General features: G+C 47.7%; 1 protein-coding gene and 1 non-coding gene across 7 annotated transcripts; both read right to left on the reverse strand.

Moving 5' to 3' along the window:
- Positions 1 to 8,453: 8,453 nt before the first annotated feature.
- TFE3 (transcription factor binding to IGHM enhancer 3) lies at positions 8,454 to 19,834 on the reverse strand. 6 transcript variants are annotated; one of them, XM_070365593.1, is made up of 10 exons: positions 19,524 to 19,834; positions 17,134 to 17,247; positions 15,882 to 16,179; positions 15,165 to 15,224; positions 14,799 to 14,903; positions 12,790 to 12,907; positions 12,363 to 12,455; positions 12,117 to 12,192; positions 10,998 to 11,145; positions 8,454 to 10,281 (listed from the first exon to the last, which is right to left on the reverse strand). In XM_070365593.1, the coding sequence occupies exons 1-10, from the start codon at positions 19,637 to 19,639 to the stop codon at positions 9,838 to 9,840; spliced, it is 1,572 nt and encodes a 523-aa protein (XP_070221694.1). In that variant the 5' UTR covers positions 19,640 to 19,834; the 3' UTR covers positions 8,454 to 9,837. The 6 variants fall into 6 exon arrangements, with proteins under 6 accessions (XP_070221694.1, XP_070221692.1, XP_005887715.1 ...); XM_070365591.1 differs by having other exon boundaries at positions 14,979 to 15,224; positions 19,524 to 19,833; XM_005887653.3 differs by having other exon boundaries at positions 12,363 to 12,419; positions 14,979 to 15,224; positions 19,524 to 19,832.
- Positions 13,660 to 13,794, reverse strand: LOC138986549 (small nucleolar RNA SNORA16B/SNORA16A family). Its single transcript, XR_011463362.1, has one exon. It is a non-coding gene; the product is annotated as a small nucleolar RNA SNORA16B/SNORA16A family (small nucleolar RNA).
- Positions 19,835 to 20,818: the final 984 nt, after the last annotated feature.

Here is a 20,818-nt window from a genome sequence, read left to right on the forward strand (position 1 = left end):
TGAAAAACAAATCTATCAACTAGAGGTCAATACTTTTTTACAGCTTCTTTTGTATTTAGATTCCTGTTGGTTTCTAGTCAAAATACTGTGTTTAACAAGACTGCCATAGCTTTAATACAATGCAGTTCCTTTTGTTTTTAATCTGATGGTAGTCAAAATACTGTGTTCAAAATTTGCTTGGCTTGGACTTCCCTGGTGGTCTAGTGGTTTAGACTCTGAGATGCCAAAGCAGGGGGTGAGGTTTGATCCCTGGGTAGGGAACTAAGATCCCACATGCCAGTGGCCAAAAAGATTTTTTAAAAATTCGCTTGGGTTAGTTCTCCCTCTCCCCAATGCCCCTCCCCCATGAGGCTGCGTGATTCATTTGAAATATGGTTAGGTTCCTTTGTTTTTGTTTGAATTCCATTTTGCCCTCCCCTCCACCTCCTTGTTGAGGTAACCAACCTAATTAATTTCTAGTTTATCCTTTCTCTTTTTTTTCACACAAATGAGCACATGTGAAGAGAGGCAGAAATGCCACCCCAAAATATGCCACTTTGATTTGCATTGCTCTAATAATTAGCGATACTGAGCATCTTTTCACGTACCTGTTAGCCATCTGTGTCTTCTTTAGAGAAATGTCTACAAAATGTGGTACTTTAGTGTGTGACTTATTTTAAGCTGAAAAGAATCAAGACCAGCACACTGAAGAAAAATTTCTACCTCTCCTTTAACCGCATAGAAGAATTAAGATAGGTGGTCTAGCCCAGAAAGAGAACTATACCAGCGATAACGTATTATCTAAAAGACCCGGCGTGGCCAAGCAAACATTTGACTAAGAAACATCTGCTCTTACCATCCTGTGAATTGCCCTCCTCCCCTTTGAAACCTCTCTGAAGCCCTTATCCCATTCCTTAGCTCAGTTTGGCATGTAAGCCTCAATTGCCCAGCTACCTTTGGGTCTCATATTTTTATGGATATCCTGCACATACAAAATTAGTTTTTCTCCTATTTATCTGTCTTATGTCAATTTAATTATTAAACCAGCAAAGAACCTACAGAATAGAAGGAAAACTTTTCTGCTGTAACACATACATGTATATTATCTCATTTATCCTACATGAAGGGTAACATCCTGTAACTACTCTTTTGCACTTTGCATTTTTCATTTGATAATATCTTCTTTCTCCCTGTCTCAGGTACATAGTACCCCATTTTTTCAATGTATCATAATTGAACTACCCTCCTATGTTTGCCCATATAGGCGGTCTCTAATATTTTGCAATTATAAACAATGCCAAAAGGAATAACCTTATACATATATGTTTTTTAAAATTATTATCTGAGGTATATCTTCAGGGTAAATTCATAGAACTGGGATTGCTGCATCAAAAAATGAATATCTGGGGATTTCCTTGGTGGTCCAGTGGCTAAGACTCCGTGCTCCCAATGCAGGGGGAGAGGGTTCAATCCCTGGTCAGGGAACTAGATCCCATGTGCTGCAACTAAGACCTGGTGCAGTCACATAAATTAAAAAAAAATTTTTTTTTCCCATGAATATCTGGTTTTAGTTGATACTCCCAAATTCCCTCCCAAATGGGCTGTTCCAAGTTCATAACCACTATCAACGTATTTGAGTACCTGTTTCCTCACAGCCTAGCCAATAATCTGTGTTGTTCTATTTTACAATTTTCTCCAATCTCAGAACAAAGAAATGACATCTCATTGTATCCTTTATTTCTTGGAGCACACGTGGGATCAAACCCATGCCCCTGCATTTTTTTCTGTCATTTTCATCAGACTAAATAATCTGCTTGCTGTGGGAAAATTATTTCAGCCAGGTCTCTTTTTTTACTTTTTTTAATGTATGAACTTTATTGAGATATATTCTCTATTTACCTATCTACCTATTTGTATAATTCAATGAGTTCTGACAAACACATACCTTGTAACCACCACCACAATCAATATATAGAAAATTTTCATTACCCTCAAAAGGTTCCTTAGTTACCCATCCCAACCCTCCACTCCATCTCAGGCAACCACTGATTGGCTTTCGGTCATGGGAGATTATATTTGTCTTTTGTAGGGTTTCATACAAATGGAATCAGACAATATATACTCATTTGCATCTGGCATCTTTCACTCAGTGTAATGCTTTTGAGATTCATCCAAGTTGTTGTATGTATCAATATTTTTCCTTTTTATTTATAAGTAGAATTCCATACTATGGATATACCACAATTTGTTTATCCATCCTCTTAGTATAGTTTTAATTTATGTCACTCTAATTATGAGTAAAATTATGCTTTTCATATAAATAAGACCATTTTAATCTGTGAACTGTCCACATCTTTTCCCCATTTTTCTAGTGGCTTTTTGGACTTTTTTCCCCTTAATGTTCAAGAATTCTTTCTATATTGGGAGTATTAACACTATGCTGCAATATATGTTGCATATATATTGTCCCAGTCTGTTAGTTGTCCTTTAACCATGTTTATGATTCTATACAGTCCATGGAATTCTCCAGGCTAGAATATTTGAGTGGATAGCCGTTCCCTTCTCCAAGAGATCTTCCCAACCCAGGGGTCAAAACCAGGTCTCCCTCATTGCAGGCGGATTCTTTACCAGCTGAGCCACTAGGGAAGCCCATTTATGATTCTATGAACTAGAAAATCAATGTATGCATGCTAACCCATGTATTCACACTTATCTATAAGTATTTCTGCGTCTATTCATCTCTCTATATTTTAAGATGAGCATGAATTCATACTGATGTTCCAGTACCATATGGTTCATCTTAACCTGCCCTTCTTGCTCATCTGTAGCCTGCCATTCCAACAGTGAGAAACCCAGCTCCAGCCATCCACCACCGATTTACTTAATTGTTTGATCCCAGTGTATATGGATTGCAATATCAGAATTGTTAACCTGTATTCCTATGAGAGACAACTTTACCAAAGTTAAATGCTTTTATATGGTTCCCTTTGTCTTTTAGCTCTGGAGTTTCCAGTCAAAATACCATTTTCCAGGGTTACTTAGGTCAGCATATCTTCTCCCCATGCTGTTCAGCGATGTTATGTCATACATTTACAATAGAGTTGGATTAGGTTGTCACAGCCTCTATTCCATACTGGGATTCCCTGACCTCCAGGTTGATTTAAATTTTTTTTTCATACATTAAGATGATTTATTTGGTGTGTGCTATAAAGATCTTTGGGTTTTGACAAATTTTAAAGTTTTCTTCACATAGATTTTTTTTTCACATTTCTTTTTAGGTTCCTTTGTAAGGTATATTACCTTCTTTAGTGCTGTTATAAATGGGGTTTTCTCTAACTGGTTATTATTTGTATATATGAAGGCCATTGATTTGTCTGTTAATTTTGTATCATCCCACTTTGCTGAATAATTTTATCGTTAGTTTTATCATTGATTCTCTAAGGTTTGCTTCGCTGATAGCTCAGCTGGTAAAGAATCTGCCTGCAGTGCGGGAGACCTGTGTTTGATCTCTGGGTGGGAAGATCTCCTGGAGAAGGGAAAGGCTACCAACTCCAGTATTCTGGCCTGGAGAATTCCATGGACTGTATAGTGCATGGGGTCGCAAAGAGTCGGACACGACTGAGCAAGTTTCACTTTCTCATTTTCTAAGCTTTGCTAGGTACAAAATCATATAATCAGAAAATAGAGATATCTTTATTTCTTCTTTTCCGTTTTACGCATCTCTAATTGGTTTCTTTCATCTAGCTGATGTGTCAGGAGAATGGGGTGAGAGAGGATGATCATGTCCCATGTCTCAGGTGATTCCCTGGGACAGGTCTCCAAGTGAGGGTCAATGGATTTGCACAGGAAAGAATTCAAGAGCAAACCATAGTAAAGTGAAAGCAAGTTTATTTAAAGAGATACACACCCCACAGAGAGAATCTGGTCCTTCTCAGAAGGCAGGAGTGGCCCCAGGGCCTAGGGTCATCTTACAAAGTGAGAATGGACCTGAAACCTGGGGTAGTTTTTGTGGGCTGAGTATTTCATATGCTAGTAAGTGGGAGGATTACACCAGATATTTTGGAGAAGGGGTGATGATGTCCAGGAATTGGGCCACTGTCCACTTTTTGGCCTTTTATGGTCTGCCTTGGAATATCAATAACCTCAGATATGTAGACCACCCTTATGGCAGAAAGTGAAGAAGAACTAAAGAGCCTCTTGATGAAAGTGAAAGAGGAGAGTGAAAATGTTGGTTTAAAGCTCAACATTCAGAAAACTAAGATCATGGCATCCGGTCCCATCACTTCATGGCAAATAGATGGGGAAACAGTAGAAACAGTGGCAGGCTTTATTTTGGGGGGCTTCAAAATCACTGCAGATGGTGACTGCAGCCATGAAATTAAAAGACGCTTACTCCTTGGAAGGAAAGTTATGACCAACCTAGACAGCATATTAAAAAGCAGACATTACTTTGTCAACAAAGGTCCGTCCGGTCAAGGCTATGGTTTTTCCAGTGGTCATGTATGGATGTGAGAGTTGGACTATAAAGAAAGCTGAGCACTAAAGAACTGATGCTTTTAAACTGTGGTGTTGGAGAAGACTCTCGAGAGTCCCTTGGACTGCAAGGAGATCCAACCAGTCCGTCCTAAAGGAGATCAATCCTCAGTGTTCATTGGAAGGACTGATACTGAAGCTGAAACTCCAATTCTTTGGCCACTTAATGTGAAGAGCTCACTCATTGGAAAAGACCCTGATGCTGGGAAAGATTGAAGGAGGGTGGGGAAGGGGATGACAGAGGATGAGATGGTTGGATGCATCCCAGACTCAAAGGACATGAGTTTGGGTAAACTCCAGGAGTTGGTGATAGACAGGGAGGCCTGGGGTGCTGCAGTCCATGGGATTGCAAAGAGTCAGACACGACTGAGCAACTGAAAACTTAGATTTTGTGCCCAAGGCAAGTGCATCACTTGCCTGACCCTAATCCTAACTATGGTTAGGTCCTGCTTTTTATCTTTCTGGTCTTAAAATCCTTCCCTTTAATGGGAGCTTTTAGTCCATTTACATATTATGGAATTATTGATATGGTCAGAATAAGCTCTATCAGGTTGTAATGTGTTTTCTGTTTGTTCCTTCTGGTTTTTGATCTTCTCTGTCCTCCTTTCTCACCTTCTTTTGAGTTAACCAAATATATTTCCATGTTTAATTGTTATTCTTCTATTGGCTTTTTTATTAAAAAATATTTATTTATTTGTGTCTGCACTGAGTCTTTATTGTTGTGCACAGGCTTTCTCCAGTTGTGGTGCGTGGGCTTCTCATTGCGGTGGCTTCTCTTGTTGTGGAGCATGGGCTCCAGGCACACGGGCTTCAGTAGTTGCAGCACGCAGGCTTAGTTGCCCTGTGGCATGTGGGATCTTCCTGGACCAAGGATTGAACCTGTGTTCCCTGCATTGGCAGGCGGATTCATAACCACTGGATCACCAAGGAAGCCCTCTATTGGCTTTTCAGTTGTACCTGTTTTCATTATCTTTTTTAGAGGTTGCCCTGGTGATTACAAAATGCATCCTTAATTTATTACAGTCAACTCAAAGTTAATATTGCACCATCTCATATGAGACGGAAAAATCTTGCAAAGCTATGGTTTCATTTCCCAAATCCTGTCTTTTGTGTTATTGTTATATATGCTATATCTATATACATTCTAAATGTCACAATTCAACTTGATCCTTTTGAAGCATGTTTTTAGCATATTTTGGAGAAGATCTATAGTAACCCTTACTCTAGAGCTGAAGTGGCATGGTCTTAAGGCATGGTCTTTCTGGGGTGTCTATTTCTCACTGGGGTATTGGGTAAAGATTCTCCACTCAGGCTGGTCAAAATCTCTGTCTCCCAGGAATGTGCAAGCATCCATTCAGTTCACGTAAGCCCAGGACTGATCTTTGCTTGGTCTCGCAGTGCCTCACTCTAAACCTGCACAGCTTAGCATTTGGTCAAAGACCTAAAGCAATGCCTATGATAATTTCTGAAAGTCTGACTCTACAAAGCTCTTTTTTCTCCAGTACCATGCCTGCTAGTCCTAAGGTCTGAAATCTGATCTCTTCTACCCAGCTCAGCTATATTGCTATTCTCTTCCTAGGCTCCACTTCCCTCCAAGCAGGGTCCTGAACCTGACCCAGGCAGAAAGAATGTACAGTCTAGGCTCACTCTGTGCCTACCTTCAAGTTTTGCCCGCTAATTTTAGCATTTAGCTGTGGATCCAGTCCAGAGTAATTATTATTGTGGTATTCTAGTGGTAATTTTCCATTTCTCTCATTCCTTCTATATTTATTATTTGGAAATCTTATGCAAGGAAGAGTTGTCCCATCTCCAGCATTTATTTACTTATATAATCATATCACTGATTTATATAAGTATGGAATCATGGATATTTAGTTTTTGGACTATAATACAGCACTATTGTTATTTTTTTGCTGCTCAGATTGTTCTACCTTTGGCTGTTGGGAGTTCTTTCAGATTGGCTCCCGCATCTTTATGACACAGTCTCATTTTTTTTTTAGGTTCCTTCTTACTTTCTGGCACTGAACAATGCTCCAGGCTTGTCTTGTTAAATTTCTGTTCATCAGCCTTAAAATCAGTCATTTCTCCAAGGAGCCCATGTTCCTTTTATTGGAGCGTGGCACTTAGAAACCAAGATCTGGGTACCAGATGTGCTTGTTACCTCTGGCATAGTGCAATGCCTTCTCAATGGGCAGACTGAGAAACTGTCAGAGGAGACCATGAAAATATGACAGCTCAACCCAGTGTGGTAGGGAGCTTCTAAGACAGCACCCCAGTGGTCCTACTGATATTCATGATCTTGTGTAATCCTCTCCCTTGAGTAATTTGCTTCTAACCAACAGAATGCCCTAACGGTGAGGGGATGTCACTTCCATATTGGATTACAAGAGATTGTAACTTCCGTTTTGCTAGCGGACTCTTCTAACGTTGACTTTGATGAAGCAAACTACGTATGTTGTGAGCTGCCTCATGGGAGGAAAGGCACACATGGTAAGGACTGAGGGCACCTCCAGCTGACAGCCAACAAGGAACTGAGGCCCTCAGTTTAACAGGCTGCAGAAAACTGAGGTCTGGCCCAAACCATATTAGCATGAAGATTCTTTTCCAGTCCCCCTTTCAGATGAGCCCTCAGTCCTGCCCACACCTCCCCTGACTGCACTCTTGTGACAGCCACTGGAGTAGAGGACCCAGCTAAGCCAGCCTGGATTCCTGACCTGCAAAAACTGGGAGATAATGAATGCATGATTTTTTAGCCACTAAGATTGTGGTCATTTGTTACACAGAGAGAGATAGCAAATAGAGTATCCTTACTTGAATCTTAGAACAGGAAAAAGACATTTGTGAAAAAACCAGTGAAATCCAAATAGTCTGGACTTCCTAGTACTGTGCCAATGTGATTTTCGTAGCCTTAATAAATGTGCCATGGTTATTAAAGCTGTTAACGTTAGGGGGAGCTGGATTATAGCTATGAGAACTCTCTCTTTTGCCACACTTCTGTAAATCTGAATTATTCCAGAATACAAACTTAAAAAAAAACCATTTCTGGGTGTTATATGTTATCTTTGTAAAATAAATAGAATATAGCAAATTTGAGGAGAAAAAAAAGTTATCAGAGACCTACCATTCTGGTGGTAGAGGCTCAGCAACGAGGCTCTAGGACTCACAGTATGTTAAGCTAGAAAGGTGCAAGGCAGTGTGGTAGTCAGTCTGACTGGGGAAACACAGGACCAGGCTGGGTCCCAGTGCTCAGGGGTCAATGTTGGATGGGGGTGACACAGGAGGCAGCCTGATACCTGTCCTGGGAGTCAGTTAGGTTGAGAAATCCCAAGAGTATTTTTTCCCAACCTAAGATACTTGTGTCTTTTCACTTCCATTTAAATCTGCCCCCCCCCCCCAAATGTCAACATCTGTTCCAAAACCAAGTTGTCTGCTTATTCCTCTACCTTTACAGTTTTTGTCTTTGCCATTTTCACCATCTGGAATACTTCTACTCTTTATCAGTAGATATCATCATATACTCTTTTTTGTTTCAAAAGTGAACTTCCAAGAAAATCTCTTTTGGCTCATCTGTCTTCCGTGACATTTTTCAAACCAGAGCCCTCACTTACCTAACTTTACCATTAAGCTCTTCATCCATTTACCAATTGTGTATCTTCAGATAGTTCTTAAATTCTTAATGTGTTTCTTAAAACATGAAATAGGAATAGGAACCAGTACTATCTTGATAAAAATTCCTTAGAACAATAAATTGGGTACAACATTGCAACCAGCTAGTTGCAGATAGTTGAGGACCACTTTTGTTTGTACATTGTTTTCCTCCAGCCCCTCTACCTAAGTTGTTTTATTCATCCTCTCAAATCTGTTTCTTCCAAGAACCTTTCTCCCTCCTGGCCTTCATGAGCCATGCTCACTCTATAGACAAAAACAAGGACAGGAGACTCTTTGCCAAAGTTAAAAGCGCATCAAACACGCCTAGCATTTATTAATCACAAACTTACAGACCCCTCAGAACACCCTCCTCGGGGCATGGCCCCAACAATTCAAAGCTGACAACCTTGGGTATATGTGTAGGAGGGATGGGGATGAGCAGGGAGTGTCTCTTGATAACTCTGAAATGGGGAGGACTTCTCCAAATGGAGAACTGGGTGGAGGCCAGAGGTTGGGGGTGACTTAGCTTCTGAGTAGGAGGTGGGAGTCAAAAAATCAGATAAACAGAAGAGTGGGTATGTATGCTTTTGCAATCCTCCCCCTGTGCCTCTGTCTTGGTGGGATAGGCTTCCACTTGTTCCCGGGCTGGGGAACTCCCTGGAAAGGTCCCTTCCTTCATCCTGTTCCTCTACATGTTGAAAAAGAATACTGTGGTGCTGATTGTGTAAAACTGGACCAAGTACTCCCTAATCTCCATCCTCTCCAGTCTACCCCTGAAAGGAACGAAACAACACTCTGCCTAAGGGTGCGGGGTCTAACTCTCACTCACTGCTGATCTAGGTCTGGAATGTCAACCCACAAGATTTCAAGATCTGCCCCCTTCTTCAAGGGCAAGGCCAGCTTAAAGCCCTCTTAGGTTAGATCAAGTTGGTCCCAGGTTAAGACGGGGTTGGGGGGGGGTCGGGGGGAGCTTAAGTACCACTCCTCCCTGCAGTATGGAATGCTGGATGGGATATTGCTAAGAGACAAAGACTGTGATGTCCACAAAGCTGCCTGATCGTACTGACTCCTCCACACCTGAAATACCTGCGCTGAGTTGTTCCTATAGGGAAGGGCAGGGCCTGAGTCCTCCATTGTTACAAGGCCAGGACTGAGTTCCCAGGTGAAGGGGCTGGCTCTAATCCTCACTTCTGCTCCTTGCCTGGGCAGGGCAGGATTCACAGGGGAAGGGACAGGGCTTAAACACTTAAGCTAGGACAGCCATCATTTTGACTCCTCTTCCTTCCCAGGATGGACTAGACTGGTGGTTCCAAGAGAGGAGATGGAGCAGTATTCAGACACCTCTTTATCCCAGGAAACCAGCTAGGACAGTCCCTAGGGGCCAGGGGCCAACCTCATCCCATCTCTTTCCCTCACCTGGGCAAGGGCGGGTGCCACGGGACAAGGTCAGGCTGTGATCTGCAGGATACAGGCCCTGATGTCCCTACCTTCTCTATGCCTGAACACCTCCACTGGCCTTTCCTGTGGGGAAGAGGTGGGGCCTCATCAAGTCTCCTTTTCCCCGGGGTACACCTGGACAGGGCAGTCTCATGGAAAGGTGGGGGAAAAGGTGGGGCCTCATCCTGACAGGTCCTCCTTTCCTGGGTGGGGAAGTCCCAGGGGAGGGGTGAGGCGTGATCAGGACTCCTCTTCCATGCTGAAGCTGCTGCGGCGACTGCTGGCCTTGGAGACTGCAGGGGATACTGAAGAAAGCAGGGGATCAGAGGCAGCCCGCAGTGGGGACAGGGTGCCCCCTGACAGTCCCCCCACCACCCCCTCCTCCTCCTCCATCAGAATGTCCTCCAGCCCCAGATGGAAGGGGTCCCCCAGATCCCCCAGGTGGTCGCTGGGAAAGTGCAGGTCCAGAAGTGCATCTGAGGGTGGTGGTGGCGGCTGCTGATGGGGAGCACTTTGGGCAAGGCCCCCTGTTGCATGAAAAATTGCTGTGCCTGGCCTGCCTTCCTCTTCAACATCCAGCTGCTCTGGCTTGAGACTGTCAGAGGCTGAAGTTGCAGCCAGCGAGAGCAGCCCTGGGGTGGGAGGCACCGGCAGACCATGGATCTGGGCCTGCAGCTCCAGCTCCTGCAAAACATAGGTGGGGGCGGTGTGGGACAAGATGGGGTTCAGAGGTCCTTCAGAGGCAGGGGATTTAAGAGTTAAAAGGGTAGGCTGCCTAGGTTCAAATTCAGCCTCTGCCACTCACTAGTTGCATAACTTTAGGCAAGTTGCTTACCATCTGTCCCTGAGCCTCAGAGTCCCAATCCATAAAATGGGTATAATAATGGTCCCTGTCTCACAGGATTGTTGTATTAACTTAGTAAATGGAGAGAAGGCTCTTGTCACAGTTCATGGCACAAGATAAACACCATGTCTATTAGCCAATATTCATTATTATTGTTGTTAATGTTATGACTAATCTTCCCAGGTGGTGACAGTGGTAAAGAACCCACCTGCTAATGCAGGAGACATAAGATATGGGTTCGATCCCTGGATGGGGAAGATCCCCTGCAGAAGGGCATGGCAACCCACTCCAGTATTCTTGCCTGGAGAATCCCATGGACAGAAGAGCCTGGAGGGCTACAGTCCATGGAGTCAGAGTCGGACATGACTGAAGCAACTTAGCACTAGCACAATGTTATGATCACTGCTTATGATCATCATCATCATCAACATGTGAGTCAGGAAGCCAGGGGATCCCCCAAATATGCCCAGAGGGGAAATCCTGGCTTGTTCTCCCTCTGCTTCTGCCTCAGGAAGCCCCCCACCCCCACCTCTGCTACTGCCTCCTCCTTCCAGACCTGGATTCGGAGCTGCAGGCTGCGGTTGGCTTGCTCCAGGGATCGCTGCCGGCTCTCCAGGTCTTTGGAGCGCTGTTGCTCCTTCTGCAACTTGCGGATGTAATCCACGGAGGCTTTTAGGATGGTGCCCTTGTTCCAGCGCATTTCCCTGTGCAGCCCGAGGGGGAAGAAAGAAGGGAATGCTGGGAAAGAAGGGAATGGAGTCTCTCGGGAGCTGAAAGGGGCACTGCAGCAAGTAGATGGAGCACCCAGCCACATGCCTGGAACTTGAAGTGTAGGCCCATCAAGGGTATGGAGTGCTCAGATGAAAACCACCTGCCTGGAACCCTCCAATGATGCCCCATCACACTCCAAACCCAGGAGACTCCCTGACCTGATCCCTTACTGCTTCTCTTATCAACCCCCCTCTGATTCATCTCACTGCAGCCACACTGGCTTCTCAATGCTCCTAGAACATGGAAAATCATTCCCACATCAGGGCCTCCAGTTCAGTTCTGCCCTCCACCTTGAGCTCTCTTTTTCCCTAGACACCTAGATGGCTCCAGCCTCACCTACTCAGGCTCTTTATTCAAATGTTTCCTCACCAGCTGAGGCCTGCCCTGTCCCCACCCTCCTCACCCCAAACTGTGACCTTCCCAACATTCCCCCCTTCTTCCTTCCATACTTAATTCCTCTCCACCACACTCATCATAACCACCAGATTTTATTTATTTATCTTGTTTGCTGTCTGCCCCCACTAAAACATCAGTTCCATGAGGTCGGGGACTTTTGTGTGTTTTGTGCCCTCTGGTATCCTCAGGGCCTAGCATGGTACCTGGCACAAAGCAGAAGCAGCTGAATACATTTCTTGAGTAAATAAAAGAAGTACTAAATAAGCAGAAAACTCATGCGGGGGTTGGATGAGGTGCATGGACCATGTCATGCACCTAAATTTAGATTGGGACATGGTGAGAGGCTGCCACCCTGCTTAGAGTGAGGGAAGCTGGGTGAGAAAAAGGAACGTGAGCAGGACTGCCTGGGTGGTTCCCATTTAGGGCAGGCCCACCCAGGAATGACTTTCAGGGAGTAGGGCCCCTATCCCACCTTCCACTGGCCCTGGGGTTCCCAGCCCAGACTCACGGGTCACTGGACTTGGGGATGAGGGTGCCCAACTCCTTGATCCTGTCGTTAATGTTGAATCGCCTGCGACGTTCAACTTGGAAGGCAAGGGAAAGAAAGAAGAGTCATCAATAGGCCGAGGAGGGAAGGAGAAAAACTGGGGAGTTGAGAGGCTGCTGCAGGGAGAGCCCCACCCGCTCAAGGAAGGCTGGGCAGAGTGAAGCAGGGCTGCATGGCACGCAGCCAGGGGTACATGCTCCCACTCACTCAGATTGTGATTGTCTTTCTTCTGCCGTTCCTTCAAAAGGGCCTTGGCCTCCGTCTCTGGAAGAGATGGGGTAGTGGTCAGGGCTTCTGGGCCTGGGAAAGGTGACAGACGATGGAGGGCAGCACATGTAGCCACTTGGGTAGGCTTTGGTGGGTGCAGGCAGGGGAAGTAACTACTTACAAAGTGCTACCCTTTTTACGATTTTTAAAGAAGCCATGGTGACAGGCTATTTGTTAAACCCAAGAGAAGAGGAAGTGGACTGAAAGCAGGACCATAGGCCATATGGCCAAAGGTGGCAAACAGCCCCCATTACTGTCTGTTTAAACCTTCTTCCCCTAGAACCAGGCCTGACCTCCAGACCTGGTAGAAATGGGGCTTGCCCTGGGGTAAAGGATGATGGCATGGGGCCAAGACCCTGTTCCTTACCAGAGATCTCCCGTTTGATATTGGGCAGCTCAGCTGGACAGGAGTTGCTGACAGTGATGGCTGGCGTGGCTACGCCCTGATTATTGTACACATCAAGCAGATTCCCCGACACAGGCAGCTGTGGGCAGAGTGAGCAGAAAAACCATGGTTGGAACAGACCCCAGGCTTGGCCTCTTCTCCAAACCTAGTTCCTGATCCTCCACACACCCCAAAGGTGGCCCCCTCAATGCAAGGATTGCCTGGCTCCATGTGGGAACCCTTCCTTCTCCATCAAGGGAATTTCATACTGTGACTCACAGGGAGGACAGCGTCAAGGGGTCCTACCCTGCTTTGCAGGGGGACTGGACCCTGCCTGGCCTGTTCATTGTGACCCCATAGCCCCTCCAATCCCCTGGAGACTTCTGAAGCCTCTCTCCCAAACCCCAGGGCTGGCTCTGAAGAGAAGTGCCAGAAAACCACGCTTCTCAGGTCTTTATCAGCTCCAGTGCAACATTTCAGCCCCTCCTAGCATGACATTCCAATTCAGCATTCTTTTTTTTTTTTTGTCCTGAATGACCTACTCGTTCCATTCATCTGGGTTTCAGAACAAGGTTTTTGACTCGCCTTTGGGCTGATGCCTTAAGCTTTTCAGGGCAAAGACCCAAAGCATGACCACAATCTGCACCACTTGCCCCTGGATTTCCCCAGCACAGGTATCTAACCCACCCATATCTGCATCTGCATACTGGTTCTTGGCCTCTGCAAGCCACTTCTCAAAAGCCTTATTCTTGCATGTAAGACCCCATCAATGGAACATTTCCGGTAGCCTCTGAAAACGTCAGTTTTAATAAAGGTCTCTGGTTGTACCTGAGAAATGGCAAGTACAATGGGAACTGTGTTTTCCTGAAATGTTGCAGATCAGTTACAGCAAACAGAACGGCGACCGTCAAGGAAAACTGTCACTTTCGGCTCCTTTTTGACCACAGCAGCTATATGGAAGCAGCTGCAGCTTCGATAAGGGCCACCAATTCAGCATTCTTGAAACACTCCAACCCAGTCTTCTCAGACCTTGGGAAATTGTCATGGCAATATTTCACCCCAAATCTGGCTTTCTGGAAAGTTCCCCAGCCCAATCTCCAGTCTTTTGCTGTGATTGCATTGCATCACATTACATACAGTCTCCAGCTGCTATTCACCAAGGTCCTGACTCTAACATCTTGCACATTCTGATCTCAGGATTTCTAGGGCAAGAAACTAATCCATAAGCGATCAGTCCCACCTCTTGATGAGTTTTCATTTCTTGAAACCCCCTCACTAGTCCACTGGATCTGTCTAATATAAATCCCAATCTTTAGCTATTGTCCAAATCAATGAAAAATTCTGATAAATTGATACCATTTTTACACGCGCTTCTATCCTCTTGATGAGCTGGAAAGAAGTAAAGCTATAGCCACTTGCTATGTCCCAAAGCGAGTTATGGGACTCTTGGAATGTTCAAAACCAGAATGTTATAGTTCACTGGTACATCTCTTACTCTAGAAAGCTTTATCCAATCTTTACAAGGCCCCAGCCTCTTGGCACAGTTCACTGTAAGAGATGTGGTACGTTCTAATTACTTCAAGGTCCAAGTACATCAAATCTGGCTACCTTTGGCATATCATGTTCCAATCACTTCATGGTCTGTGTATGTCCTCTTGATTTGAATGTCTTAATACATTCAAAATGCTACAAGAGTCCTCCTCTTCTTTTTTCTCACAGTGAAGCTTGAGTGCTTTGGTATGCCCTAATATGTCCATAAAGTTCCCACTGTGTATGTATCAAAATCTACAAAGTCAACCTGTTTGTGCAGTCCAACGTGGCCCCAGGGCACTGATGTGCCCCGTTCTTATCATCCAGCCCCGACACTCTATCTCAGTACAATTCAACATGAGAATCTCTTATATATAGCCAGCTTGGGTGTACGTAAGCTATCCCTCAGGGACAGAGAGACACACAAATTTTTAGACCAACCTCCCCTCTTAGGGCCTTACTGTGCTAGGGAGCTGCAGCCCCGTGTTGCCTCCAGGCAGATAGCTGAGCATCTCATCATTGTAACTGGACTCCAAGCTAATGATCTCATCGATGACATCGTCAATCTGGGAGAAATACAGAGGAGCATTAGAAGAAGCTGGGGTAGGGGGAACATGTGAGGGTCGTCTGCAGCCACTCACCTCCTTCTCTGAGCTAGACCCGATGGTGAGCAGCGCCATGGGGCTGTTGGGAGCACTGCTGGTGGGGCCAGGAGCGTGGGCAGCCTCGGGGGTGGGGAGCGGCTGGACACTAGCACCCCCTGGTGGTGGGGTGAGGGCCTGGGAAGCCAGCTTGGGCCCAAGTGTGGTGGACAGGTACTGTTTCACCTGCTGTCGGCGCGCCTGCTGTAGATGATAGCGTGTTGGGTTCTCCAGATGGGTCTGCACCTGTGGAATGAAAGGGAGACAGGGTAGGAGGGAACAAGGCAGAACAGGGCTCAGAAAGAGCAACTCTAAGCCCCAGTTTGCCTCCCAGAAGTCATCTGTTTCTAGCCTCAGGATGGCAAGCCAGGCCCAGAATCTGAGAACCCACCCCCAATCCCCAAACACTGGTAACTCTCCCCTAGGACCCAAACTCCCTCTCTCAGAGAGCCTGCACAGCCCCTCAAGATCTACCCAAGGCTGGCAGACTCCTTCAGCTTCTGGAGCAGCTTGTCACAGTCCCCAAGACTCCCCACGTCTGCGAAGTCTCTGACCCCGCTTAACAAACCTGGGAACCATACACATGGCTTCCCAAGACACTCCAATGCCAAAGAACTCCTAATGCATCGCCAGACACAAAGTGCTTCCTACTGAGTCACTTCACAGACTCCAGGGCACTCGTGCACCTCCATGGGCCACCAAGACATCCTATGGCCCCCAAGAACCCCTCACAACTCCACGGGAACACCTTGGAAACCCGAAGCACAGGGGGACACTAGCACAGCCTGCTTTTACCAGTACCTGAGACCCTCTTTTAGAGCCCCTAGGACCTCACCCCAAAGCCACCAGGGCCAATCCTCAGTCACCAGGAGCCCCTCCCAGGGCCTCTGGATGTGGCCTTACCTTGAGCACCTCCCTGGGCACCTGAGCTGGGGGAGGACGACCCAGTGTGTGGCCCCCAGCAGAGACGCCAACCACAGAGATGGCGGGAGAGGCAGGTGCAGGACTAGGGAAGGAAGAGGCCTGTTCCCGACGCTCACGCCTCTCCTGTTCCTGGGCCTGGGCCCTCATTAGCTGCTGCCGCAGCAAGACCCTCGATGAAGAAGAGGACGACATGGCAGGGGTCCTGGAGCCCTCGGCAGAAGATGATGCAGACAGTGTAGCTGGGGTGGCTGGTGTGGCCTGCAGTGATATTGGGAGGCTGTGGAATGGGAAATACGGGGCCACAGGTAAGCTAAAAGTCTCAGCTCCCAGCCTAAGGAGTCACAGGGGGAGGGAGCAGACAGAAGAACCTGGCCTGTTCTCCACCTCCAGAGGCCACAACATAGAGGGGAGATATAGGAACCAGACCCAGTCGCCACACTCAGGGCTCAGTCTGCTGGGGCGACTTTAGCCCTCAGTCCTTAGGGTGAAGCCAGGACTGGGGCCTGTTCATATATTGAGCTGAGATACCACTGTTCAGCTCTGGGAGCAATTTAAAGAAGAGCTGGAAGAAACAGAATTAAGACTGTGGCACAGAAGGCTCCTAAGCTCTATTTCGGGCTGGACATACTCCCTGATCTCCTGGGGGTGGGCATCAGGCTTCCGGGCAACCGAAAGTCCTTCTTCTTCCCTGCTTAGGCCTCTGGTCCCAGGAGCTAGTCAGTCTTGAAAAGGAGATTTCACAATCCTCTCTTCCTGCCCCTCTTCCAGGTCCCCTCCCCTCTCTTAGAGCCCAGGCCCATGACTCAGCACATTTCGACTTCGCAAGCTTGGGGGGGAAAGAAGACACCAGCAGGGGTTCTTAAAGGGCGAGGGGAGTGAATTCGTGGAGTTAGGAGGGAGGACGACCAGGGATTTGGGGAACGGCTCCACCCACTTGGGGGCTGGACTTAAGCACGCCACGCCCCGGGTCTGGGAACTCCAGGCACGCGGCAATTTTTATCTATGAATGGATGAGCAGGTGGGGCGGGAGGAAGCAGAGGAGATTTTGTCTGAGATACTGGAATCCTAGTTTGGCCTCCTGCTTTTTACATGCTCTTTCTGGCTCTTAATTTTACTCTCTGAAAAGTTTAGGCTGGTGAGAGAATGGGCTGGGCTGGCACTGAGACCTCTGCCCATCAAGAGGGGATGGAGGTGCCTGAGGAACCGGGAGGGGAAGTCAGAGAAGACATACCTTGAGCGTAGCGATAGGGGTGGGCTTTTGAGCTCGTAGAAGCTGTCAGGATCAAGGACGTTTTCTAACTCGATGTCAGCAACAATCCCGGACTCCGGAAGCAAAGAGTTCAGGCTGCGGGTGGGGAAAAGGCAGGGGTAATGGTCAGTGATTTTATGCAGACATCATTCCCCTAAGACAGACAGACAGACAGACAGACACACACACACACACGCACAGAGAGACAGAACAGAAGCACACACCAAGAGGGAGGAGAACCGAGTGTAGCCTTCGCGTTCCGCCACTTTGCTAAAACCACCACCATGAATTCCCAGGTCTTCTTCCCTCCCCGCTCTCTTTTGCTCCGTGTTACCCATAGTTCCTTAAGATTCAAAATAATAAGCCTGGATCCCAGCTCCTCGATCTAACAATCACGTGTACAACCTGGGTTTCAGGAAAATAGAAATGAAGAATTTAGGAGTGACAATTCACTTTGAGGGATTCCTGACTCCGCATTCAGAGTTCACCCAGCCCCCACAGTGCCCCGCTGTTTTCCTAGCTGCTGAAAGTGAGCCCACGTTGGTCCAAGTAGGGTGATCCCTCTGCAGAACAGTCTATTGTAACACAAACTGAATGCATCACAAAGAGAACTGGGGTAGCTGATTCACTTTACTGAAGGATCCACCACTTTGCAAATGAGCCCCTCCGCCACCCCACCAACCCTGCCCCAGAATTTGTGGGATGCGAATAGGCATCCAAAAACAAGATGGGAATAACAGGCTCCCCTTGGTCCAACAATCTGTATTTAAAAGAGGGAGAATTTCGGCGGATGATCCGCTTTATATGAACATTTTTTTCTTGGTCAGAGGAGCCTGCCCAGCCCTCTCCAGTTTTTTGAATAAATCAAAACACAAACGCACCTCCAATACCAAAACCCGCTGACACACAAAATGAGAAGCCACGAACACACCTCCCCTTCAACTACTGCCACTACTGTGATGCTCTAAGTTGTTATAAAGACATCAGAAGACGGTTAATTGATTTATGGAAAGGCTCCTACTCAACCCTCCATGCTGGGTGCAAGACCCTAATGTATGAGGGACATTAACATATAGACAGATGGATATGCATCCTTGAATTTAGTCAAAGATTTAGAATCCTGAAATTGTCATTGACTTCACTTGACAAGAATTCTTGCCCCTCCCCAAGAATCTGTCTTCCTCCCTTTCCTCACCCACAGTTGGGGCCCTAAAACCACCCAGGAAGCTGGGAAGAGGAAGCTCAGGGAGCCGCTGAGCTCAGCACAATTCCAAGGCAGAAAGTAGGCAAAGCCCCCTCCCATGCTCACACATCCATTGCACAGAAGTTGGAAGAGGTGGGCACTAGGGCTGGGATAGGCAGGGTATACACAAAGAGGGCTGGGGCTTCCAGGCCCTCTGATGGAAGTGAGGCTAAGATGTCAGAGAAGATCCACCTAGGCAAGGATGGTGCAATTGGTGCTCATTCCAGCTCTAGGGTCAGATTCAAGATTGTCTCCAGGGCCGGAGAGACAATCTGGAAAGGTGAGATTAAAAAAAACACAAAAACTGTCTGTGTGTGTGTAGGGGTTGAAAGGGGCTGGCTGAGAGACTAGGGCAGGCAGTAGTAGGAACAAGACCCTCCTCTGGATTCCGAAATAAGGTCTGAGGCCTTCTCTGAGATAAGAGGTGGCACCATCTCCATTGCCTGTCTGTCTCCCATTTGAGCCCCTATAGGGGTGTTGGGAAGACGGCTCTTCCACTACCCAGCTGGATGGGTGGGAGGGTGAGGGGATTACTCTGATCAAGTCTTGACTAATGTTGCTTTTCTTGTTCACTCACACACTCACAAGGATGGTTCCACGCAGTATATTCGAGATACCCCCAAATCCCTCTAGAGTCATGTTATCCTCAAACACAGCCTCCAGCAACCAGCCACTGGGAGTCATCAAGCTCCCAAGACGGTACATCTCTCTTCCAGGAGCCCTTCCCAAAGGGAAAAAGTCCCTTCAAATCAGTGAGTGCCTCACCTCAGAGTGTCCCCTCATACCCGACTCAAAGACCCCAAATTCAGCCTCTAGTCAGAGTCTCAGTACTCAAAGCTCAGCAACCTTAGACTAGTTTCTGGACACAACAGAATCAGCCCCTGTTAGACCTAGTCAAGAGGCCACCCAAATCTGAACCAGGCCTCCCTTAATGCACTTCCACGACTCCTTTAAGCTTCAGTTCAAGCAAGCCACCGCCAGATTCCTTAAGTGCCCCCCCAAGTCGGGCGCCCAGACGTCCTCCAAGTCTAGCCCAAGGGCCTCCAATCACAGTCCTTGGTCCCCGCTGCCCCAAGATTAGGCCCCCAGGAACCCCAGTTAGCACTACCGGCCCCAGGCGGCCCCGCACCTGAGCAGCTGGGCTGAGTCGGCCGGCCTGCGGTCCTCCAACAACAGGAACACGGCTCGAGGGCCCTCCGCGCTGGCCTCTACGCCGTCCTGAGCTGGCTCGGCCGCATGAGACATGACGCCCGGCCCCGGGTGAGCCCTGAAAGGCCGGTCGGGCCTCGGCCCGGTCCCCCTAACAAATTAAGAGTCCCCTCCCCCGCTCGCCACCGCCTCCTCCGCTAAGCCATGGAGAGAGCTCTGCGCGGGCGGACGGCGTCGGGGAGATGGGATGGGCCGTGAGTCATCCCCCGCCCAGAAAGGACCAACAACCCCCTCAACCTAACCCCGGACGACCGCCCTCTTCCCCCTCGCCCTCTTCCCCCTCCTCCTCGGGTTGGGGAAACTCCACAGGAAGTGACCGAACCGCGGATACACAGATAGCCGGGCCACGCCCTCCGAGTGAGGCGACCAATCACTGAGGGGTGATTCAAGAGCCCGCCCTAAGCTACGCCTACAAACTGCGAGAGAACTAGGTTCTGCCGGCCCTGATTCCGAGAAGGGGCCACGCCCTCAGAGACAGAGGCAAATCAATGAGAGGTAATTTGATTGAGGCACGCCTTCTCTTCGCAAATTATCCCTCCGCAAGATATTAAGCCGCGCCTTGGGTCCTCTGCGCCTGCGTACTGATGGCCTTTCTGCGCGCGGAACGTCTCCACGCTACGCTTCTACCTGCGGAAGCGCGCCCCCTCTAGGCCAATCTTCGTAATGCTGCTGCTGCTAAGTCGCTTCAGTCGTGTCCGACTCTATGCGACCCCATAGACGGCAGCCCACCAGGCTCCCCCGTCCCTGGGATTCTCCAGGCAAGAACACTGGAGTGGGTTGCCGTTTCTTTCGTAATATTTGTTGCCTAAACCGTGCTGCCACCTTGATCTAGCGTTGCCTCCTCAGCCAAAGCCATAGCCTTGAGGCCTTGTTTTGTCAGTAAGTCGTGTTCGATTCTTTTGCGACCCTAGGGACTGTAGCCTGCCAGGCTCCTCTGTCCATGAGATTTTCCACACAAGAATACTGGAGTGGGTTTCCATTCCCTTCTCCAGGCATCTTCCCGACCCAGGGATCGAACCAAAGCCTCCTACATTGGCAGGCAGATTCTTTACCACTGAGCCACAAGGGAAGCCCTAGCCTTGAGGCCTAGGCAGCTGTAATACATTGCCTGGAGGTGCACACCAGAAACCTCACCCTTTTGGTACCTAAAGTCCAGCTGCCCAGGTGGTCTTCCTAGAAGCCCTCCACCTACTCTATGTCATTTAGAGCGGTTGT

The sequence above is a fragment of the Bos mutus genome, chromosome X (assembly GCF_027580195.1).
Source record: "Bos mutus isolate GX-2022 chromosome X, NWIPB_WYAK_1.1, whole genome shotgun sequence".
NCBI classification, from domain to species: Eukaryota; Metazoa; Chordata; class Mammalia; order Artiodactyla; family Bovidae; genus Bos; species Bos mutus.

Coding starts and splice junctions, on each gene's coding strand:
- TFE3 (XM_070365589.1), bottom strand. CDS start 19,639: ATGTCTCATGCGGCCGAGCCAGCTCAGGACGGCGTAGAGGCCAGCGCG. Junction 15,225..15,881: donor TGCCCAGGGAGGTGCTCAAG/GTAAGGCCACAT, acceptor TTCATTCCACAG/GTGCAGACCCATCTGGAGAA. Junction 10,282..10,997: donor GCCTGCAGCTCCGAATCCAG/GTCTGGAAGGAG, acceptor TATGTTTTGCAG/GAGCTGGAGCTGCAGGCCCA.